The 8,272-nt window shown below is 42.2% G+C and overlaps 1 protein-coding gene across 1 annotated transcript; it reads right to left on the bottom strand.

The window, feature by feature from the left end:
• Positions 1-769: 769 nt before the first annotated feature.
• On the bottom strand, positions 770-7,342 carry NPY (neuropeptide Y). Its single transcript, XM_047850285.1, has 3 exons — positions 7,155-7,342; positions 2,741-2,821; positions 770-895 (listed from the first exon to the last, which is right to left on the bottom strand). Exons 1-3 carry the CDS (start codon positions 7,340-7,342, stop codon positions 871-873), a joined length of 294 nt encoding a protein of 97 aa, XP_047706241.1. The 3' UTR covers positions 770-870.
• Positions 7,343-8,272: the final 930 nt, after the last annotated feature.

Raw genomic sequence — 8,272 nt, 5'->3', positions numbered from 1 at the left:
AAACCCATGCATAGGTACATGAAGGATGGGGAAAGTTTAATAACCTTTAGCTAAATTAATTAACATACCCCATGTTCTGTGAAAAAGCAGTCATTCCTACTCAGTGTATTCCTGTTTATGACTCAAATTCTTAGTGTATTGGCCTAAATACACGCATAGATCTGAGCTGTCTGATATGATAGCTGCTAAAAACATGTGGCTATTGAAATTAAAACCCAATAAAATTTAGAACTCAGTCCCTCATTTGTACTTGCTACATGCATGTGCTCAAAAACCACATGTGGCTGGTGGTTACTATATTAGAGGAGAGGACATTTTGCAGAAAGTTCTATTAGACAGCAATCCTTTCTGCTGATAGCTAAGGCTATCAGGTTAATAATGATTTCATGTGTATGTGGGGGAAAGTTCAGCAAATTATTCTAAGTTAGCATTCCTCTGCTCAATGTTTCCAAATAATTTTGTTCCCTCTCTCTTTCTCTCTCTCTCACTCACTCACACACGCACACACACACACACACACAGCTGAGTCTTGATCATCATTAATCATCATATCTTTATAACTTCCATAGTCACTGCTTTAACACTGGTGAAGCGAACCTTGAACCTCCTACTGAGTGAGATTGCGATGTAACGAATAACTTAAAATAATTCTGACTACTGCAACAACAGATTTTTTTCATTGAGGAACATACACGTTTGAATGCTTGGTACTTTATTTAAACACACGTATATACAAGGACAACAAAGGGAAACTCTGCAGAGTTGAGCACAGTGGCTGCATGCATTGGGAGGACCGGCAGACTCTAGTTTTACAGGATGAAATATGGGTTGAAAAATAGGAAAAGACTGGAGAGCAAGTTTCATTTCCCATCACCACATAGAAGGGTCTTCCAGCCTGTCAAACATAAGAAGCAAAGCACGTAAGAGAAGCTTCCCAGCCTCCTGGGAGGCTTACAGAAAGTGAGACATTCAGTTCTGAACTGAAAGATGATCAGAAACTGCTGAAAAGGCTCCTGTTGACATTCTAAATAGGAGGTCAGGTAGAATATCAGAGCAGCAGACAGTGGCATCATATGCAGAGACCCAGCTGAGTAGTTTTCACTCATGTTCACAGGAGTCTCAAGCAAATCTCAGAGTATTTAAGAGGCCCTCTATTTATCAAAGGAGCCAAAGAACTCTGCAATATTTCTGAAGATCAAAACTACAGGAATTACACAAAATGGTAACAAGAAAGTTATTGTTAGTCAATTCTGAATATGATTTTGTTTTCCTGCAAGGCTTTTTATGTAGTAAGATACTATTTTTATAAAGAACCCTTTTTAGTAAAATAGCGTTCACAGGCAACTTCGAAGCTGTCAACTTTTGCCTCCTCCTAACGGCACAGGATTGAGGCTGTCTACATCAGGGTGCAATTAACTGTATTTCATGCACCAACTGTTAGACTTTAAGCCACAAAACAAAGAGTAGCAGCAAGGGTATTAAGTTTGGATGGTTCCTTTCCTTACCCAAAGCAGATAAGGTTTACCCTAAACTTTTTACCATGGCAAATATCACACGCAGGTCAATGAAACCTTAAAGGCATCTATTGTTTAGTATTAAAAACAACCCTTATGAATTTTCCACCTGCTTCCCTTGCATTTGCTGTTTAAATCTGGGTTGATACCTCCAGACAAGAACACTGGAGTTTTATTCCAGTCCAAATTGTTACTTCCTTCAGAGAAAACAAACCCGACAACTTTAGACCTGCACCTTTGCCCAGACTGGCCATTTCACGAGAGGACAGAAGGACGATGGGAGGGAAAGTAAATGGCTCAGCAGGTCACCCCACTTGTTCTCTGGGGAGAACCGCAATAAAGAGGGACACGCCAGTCACACTCACTGAGCAAGTGTTCTAGTGACCTCTTCTGGGGAACCTGGTTCTTGACATTGTCTAGCTTTGGGTTTAAGGCAGACAAGCTCCCACAGAAATGGATGAAACCATGTGCCACGTGATCGAGGCAGGAGGCATCAGACAGAAGAGCCAGAAAGTTATGAAAACAGAGGAGGGCTGCTTCCCAACAGCCTTCATTGTCCAATATTTGACACCAGCTCTTGGCGGGCTCCTCTTCCCCAGATGGCTCCACATTCCCAGAAAACCCCAAGGTTACAGACAAGTCCCTAAGAATATTATGTCCTTAACATTCATTCCTTGAAATTTCTCTGTGATATTGAGCTTGAAATATGTCAAAAAGTAAACACTAGCCCCCACCCAGCCAAGACTGATCTCCGGCTTCATGTAAAATGAGGAAGATTAGAATAAGACTCATGAGTGATATCTGCAGGATTTCTAGATACTCCACATACTGTATGAAAACTAAAGATTACCCCAGCCAAAGATGGACTGCTGGTCATTTCAATGTAGAGATAGGGACTCACTCTATGTTCTCTCAATTCTAACACAGTTAGAAATTCTATATAGAGTCATTTCTGAGGTGAAAGTCACTTATATTTAAAATTTTCAAAGGAGCACCAAATAATCTGCGGTCGAAAATAATACCCCACAGAAGTTTAGAGATTTGCAAATTAGTCCATGAAAAGAAAGGTCCTCACTGCCCTCTTCCCCATCTCCATTTCTGCCAAAATGCTACCTGCTCTGGAAGACTCATTCCAATGTCTTCCCCCTCCCAGGCAGCCCTCTGGGATTTCCCTCCCCCGTGCATCTTGAGCTCTGCAACAATGTCCCCACACAGGCTTTTCATACCTAGTTCTGGGAACGTTTTCTGTGCTTTCTCTCATCAAGAGGTCTGAAATCAGTGTCTCAGGGCTAGATCGTTTTCCATACCTTAAAAAAAAAGGGGGAAAAGTCTTTTAAAACAAGTTTGAAATATTCATAAAAAGGAAAAATATTTAGAAAAAAAAGGAAGATAGTCTCCCACTTGGCTGATCATCTGCTAACAATATAATCTAGTTATATGAAATAGACACTATCAGAAATATTATTTCAAATTATAAATACATATAATTTGGGGGCACCTGGGTGGCTCAGTCAGTTAAGGGTCAGCTTTGGTTCAGGTCATGATCTCACAGTTCGTGGGTTCAAGCCGCTCTGTGCTGACAACTCAGAGTCTGGAGCCTGCTTCAGATTCGGTGTCTCCCTCTCTCTCTTTCTGCCCTTCCCCCACTAGTGCTCTCTCTCTGTCTTTCAAAAGTAAGTAAATTTAAAAAAATATATAAATATGTATAATTTTGCTTAAATAACAAGTTAGCAGGTTATTTGAACCAATAGAAATTTTTAGTTAAATTCTTGCCTTTTTATACTACCACGAACAATACATATATAGAAACTTTTATAACTAAGTGACAGGAAATAAAAATACATTGCAGTATGATTTTAAATGTTTCCATAATTAGTTAATTGGCTATAGTTCTGATGATATACAGCAGTTTAAATCTTAACAAAGAAACCAGATGATTGTTCAGAAACAGCCTTAGGAAAAAAAAATAATCAGACAGAAGTTCTTGACCTACCTGTGTCTTTGAATCTCAGTTTTCTCATTTGTAAAAAAAAATCACAACTTGTTTTTAAATTGGAGTCTTTGTAGAAATCTAATGTGAGTCACAATATTTTGAAAGCAACTTAGTGAAACACAAATGCAAGGTATTGCTGTTGAAATTCACCCATTCTTACAGAAAGCAATAAACATGGGTCCTATATTTTCCATACTTATTGGGGTACCAAAAGCTAAAAACCTTCTTCCATGCTCTAATTTAAACTGCCCTGTAAATATAAATGAATTTCACTGGTCCGTTGAAAGACTGTGGAATCTTACTGGTCTTTTTTCTCCTAGAGCAGGATGTGGATAGGACTATATGTGAATGCAAGTATATGCTATTTGTTCCAGGTGAGTGAGGACACTGGTCTCTCTATCTCTATCTCTCTCTCTCTGTCACTGCTGAAGGGTCTACCAAGTTGTATCTTTTTCCCTTTCTCAGAAAAGACCTTGTATACCAGAAACCACGTTGTTCACAAATGAAAAACTAGCCTGGATGGATTGATTAGCTAACAAGCAAAACAGCAAAACAAAGTATACCCTGCCTATCAAGTGCAATTAAATCCAAATCTTTTGGAAAGATTTCCTATTAATGTTCCTTTGCTGGGGCTTAAAGGAAGCAAAAACAAACAAATCCTCCCCCCCCATCATTTATAAGATTTCCTCAAGATTTTCTAGAGTTGTGATGTCAAACTGTAGATTGTTGCTCATATACCTATTTATTCTGTTCATCCGTTGATTTTATTAACCTTAAAACTCTTGAGCAACCTTAACTCATTTATCTTCCTCATGCTCCAGTGAATAGAGGAACTGACGAATGTTTTCTACAATTTACTAGTAAAGAAGCTAAATCTAAAATAGCAGGATTCACAGTCATAAAGTGGCACCCAGGACAGCATTGTTCACTATTCTTCCTTCTCTGTTTAATTCGGGATTCTCCTGCTGGTCTACAATGTTTCACCTGTCAAAGATAGAGTCTCTGGGGAAAAAAAAAATTCTCAAATCTGGCTTTACATTGATATCACCTGGGAAGCTTGTAAAACCACTGTAAAGCTCATGTCCCACGCACCCCTGAGGTTCTGATTTAACTAGTCAAGGCTGCAGCCCAGTACTAGCATATTTAAAAAGCTCCCTAAGTGATTCCAATATCTGACCTGGATGGAGAAAGACTAATCTAGGGCTGGGTTTCTCAACTTTGGTACTATTAACATTTTGGGCTAGAAAATTCTTTGTTGTAGGGGGCTGTCCTAGGCATGGTAGGATGGTTAGAACATAAAGTCAGCCCCAGCTGGGAACCACTGATGTAGGGGACTGGAAAAGCCAAATGTGGACGATCCATGCTCTAGAATAAATGACGCAGCTTTCAGGCAATGACCAGGAGCGTATAGCTTAAAAACATGGACCGAGTAGAAAACAGGAGGAAAGAGAATGATATCAGACTACCATTTGTGCCAAATGAAAACACCTGTTCACAAATGACGCTGTAATTTTCAAAAATACAAAATTGTGCAGATGACTGGGTTTGTGGGGTGGGAATGGAGATGATGGGTGCAGATGATAAGCCTCTGATGGTTTCTAAGAGGGAATTTATATGAAGATGAGACAAGAAACTCTGGTTCAGGATCAACTCATTCCCACCTAACCTGAATCTCTTCCCAAAAAACTCAAGCCCCTTTCCCTTTATTTTTGTTTCACCAAAGAGGTTGGAGATCACACTCGATGCTGATGGTAGTGACAATATCGAAGGAAAATCAGTAGGAATGCTTGAATTTCACCACCCCTAAAAAAAAAGCTTTCATAAATGTTGTTAGATTCATGACCTGTAAAATGTAGATAATTATACTCACTTCAAGGCTTTGAGGTAAAGACTGGATGAAATAATGCCTAGGGAAACATTTTGAAATGCTAAAGCTTTATACAATGTTAAAAGCTTTCTTTATAGCAATCATCTTTGAAGAAATAAGTTCTACTATGTTATAAGTGACAAACTAAATAACCAACAAAGGTTTTCCTAGATAAACGACAATTAATATCTTTTTTATTTGAACAATTCTTTTCTCTAGTCTATATGAAAGCATAAGCAAGAATTTGAAGCAATTAACTTTCTGAGAAGTCTACTACAATATAAAACATTAGTGCTTTTTGCTAATTAAAATGAACAGACTTCAAGGTTCACAAACCAGTACTATTTAATTCCAACATTTTATGTATTTCTGATTCTATGTAAACTGGGACTTTCAAAAGCTTTTTAGGATGTCATATCCCTGTTTGATGAAACAGGAAAAAAAATTATTTAAAAAAATACAAGTTTCGGGGCGCCTGGGTGGCTCGGTCGGTTAAGCGTCCGACTTCGGCTCAGGTCATGATCTCGCGGTCCGTGAGTTCGAGCCCCGCGTCGGGCTCTGTGCTGACAGCTCAGAGCCTGGAGCCTGTTTCAGATTCTGTGTCTCCCTCTCTCTGACCCTCCCCCGTTCATGCTCTGTCTCTCTCTGTCTCAAAAATAAACGTTAAAAAAAATTAAAAAAAAAAAAAATACAAGTTTGCCCCATTTTGAATCCTTCTCAAGGACTCTCTGACTTGTAAACAGTAAAAAGTATGGTAAAAACAAAAACAAAATAACACTTTACAAACCATAATTTAAATATGTTAACATTAGTGTTTTTAAAGGGTTCACCCTTTTTAGCTTATCAAGTTCATTTGATCTTGGAATTGAAATAAGATATTGAATGATTTAGAATTAAGATGAACCAATTCAGGTAACAAATTTTAAATCCTGTATTATAGTTTGGATGTGATTTTTTTCCCCTAATATTTGATGCTGAGAGTGAAAGCATGGCATTTAATTTTAGCTTTCCGAGGGTTCAGAATAAAGTTTACAATTTTCCAAATTCCATGTAATGCCAGGGTTTATCCTAGAGTGACTAGTTTTCTTCTTAACAAAGCACTAAGTAGGCACTTCCTTCTCAAAACTCACCTGCTATAAAATGGGGAAAGTCTCTGCATTTTAGATCAACTGTTTTCATGCTAAATCTCTATTTATTGGCACCAGGATTTTTAAGAGCTGAGACTGAAAAAAAAAAAAAAAAACCACCACTGTACAGAAGACAAGAAAATAGCTCTATTTGTCTTTTCCTAAATACTGTCATGAATTTGCTCTGGGCAGCTTGGAAAATCTGGCAATATCTTTGGCAACCCAGCTGTTTCCTGGTTGGTGTGGTGGTTGTAGTTCCTACACATTCAGCTCACCCTTCTCCCTATAGCACTTCCCTAGAGCATTTCTGACCTGTTTTAGGGGGTCCTTTCCCATCCAGGTTTCCAAACAGTCCCCCAACTGCTCTAAGAACCAAAAACAGCAGGGAGTGAGTGGGAGAAGATGGCCAGCCACACAGCTTAGGGAACCTAAATCTGGGGGGGGGGGGGGGTCACGATGTTGTAACTACGGTTGCAGAGGGAAAGTGTTCAGTGCCCTATGTAATTATGCAGGGAACTGAGTATGTGCCTGAAACTGTGCTGCCCTGGGTTACAAGCAAGAAAAAAAAACTGGTCCCTGTCCTCTGAGGTCCCCAGGATCTCAGCTCCTGCAGGCAGGGCGCTCCTTGAGTGGGTCCCGAGGAGCCTACCCACCTCTGCCTGGTGATGAGGTTGATGTAGTGTCGCAGCGCTGAATAGTATCTGGCCATGTCCTCTGCCGGCGCGTCCTCTCCTGGGTTGTCTGGCTTGGAGGGGTACGCCTCGGCCAGCGCGCCCAGGCACACAAGCAGGGACAAGGCGAGGGTCATTCCGGATAGCCCCAGTCGCTTGCTACCCAGCATCTGCCGGCACAGAAGGGAAAGCGGAGAATAGTGGGGTTTGAAAGGATACATACCTCGAACCTCCCTCATGTATGTCCCTCGCCACCCACACCCCGCTACCACTCGAGAGGGAAGTGGAGGGTGGTGAGCACCGCGCCGCTTACTAAAGGCACCATCTGCCCTGCCCCACCCTTCTGGTCCACGCGAAAAGTCCGCGCAAATTCGGTCCAAGTCGCTGCGCGGAAGAGTCACGCAAGGAGAGGTGCGAGGCGTGGGACCAGAGCTCGCCTGAGCCAGTTTAGATAGTTTACAAACACAAGTAGAAGTTCCTTCCCGTGGGGTGAATAATTGTCACTTTCCTACCCTCCTCCCCAAACCCCGGCCGGAGGAGAAAAGTTTCTTCTCTAATACTTTTGGTCTGTCTTTGCTGCAGGACATCGGAGGTTATGGCTGAAGATTCCTTCGGGGTGACATTTGGGAGAGAGGGGAGAGAACTCCCCGGGCAGGGCAGTCTCAGATCGGATCCCAAGGATCCGGGAAAGTGGCAGGGAGCTTCCAAACTCCGGGGAAACCTCCTTCCAGGCGTCGACCTCTGAGGAAATGGGGTTGGGGGTCGCGTTCCCCTTCACACCCTCCAAAAGATAACCCAAAGGGACCGCGTGGCCGCAGCCAGGGAGGGGAGGGGGGCGGGAGCAGGGCGGGTGTGCAGTCGGAAAGGACCAGAAGGAGCAAGTGGAATTTAGCTTCCAAGAGAGGTCACCGCGCGTCGGGGCAGGAGAGGACCGAGAGAGGCGCGCGCAGGGATTGGGGAGCAGGGCACGACCCTCCCGTGGTCCCAGAGCTCCTCCGAAAGTGAGCCGGCGCAGTCCCCCAGCTCCCGCCCCAAGCCGAGTGGGTCCTGGCACTCACGGTGGCTGGCGGGCGGGCGGGTGTGGCTGGGTGGCTGGCGGG

Source organism: Prionailurus viverrinus, chromosome A2, assembly GCF_022837055.1.
Source record: "Prionailurus viverrinus isolate Anna chromosome A2, UM_Priviv_1.0, whole genome shotgun sequence".
Taxonomy (NCBI): domain Eukaryota; kingdom Metazoa; phylum Chordata; class Mammalia; order Carnivora; family Felidae; genus Prionailurus; species Prionailurus viverrinus.
Note: the sequence above shows the minus strand (reverse complement) of the source record. Positions and strands in the feature narration are given on the sequence as shown.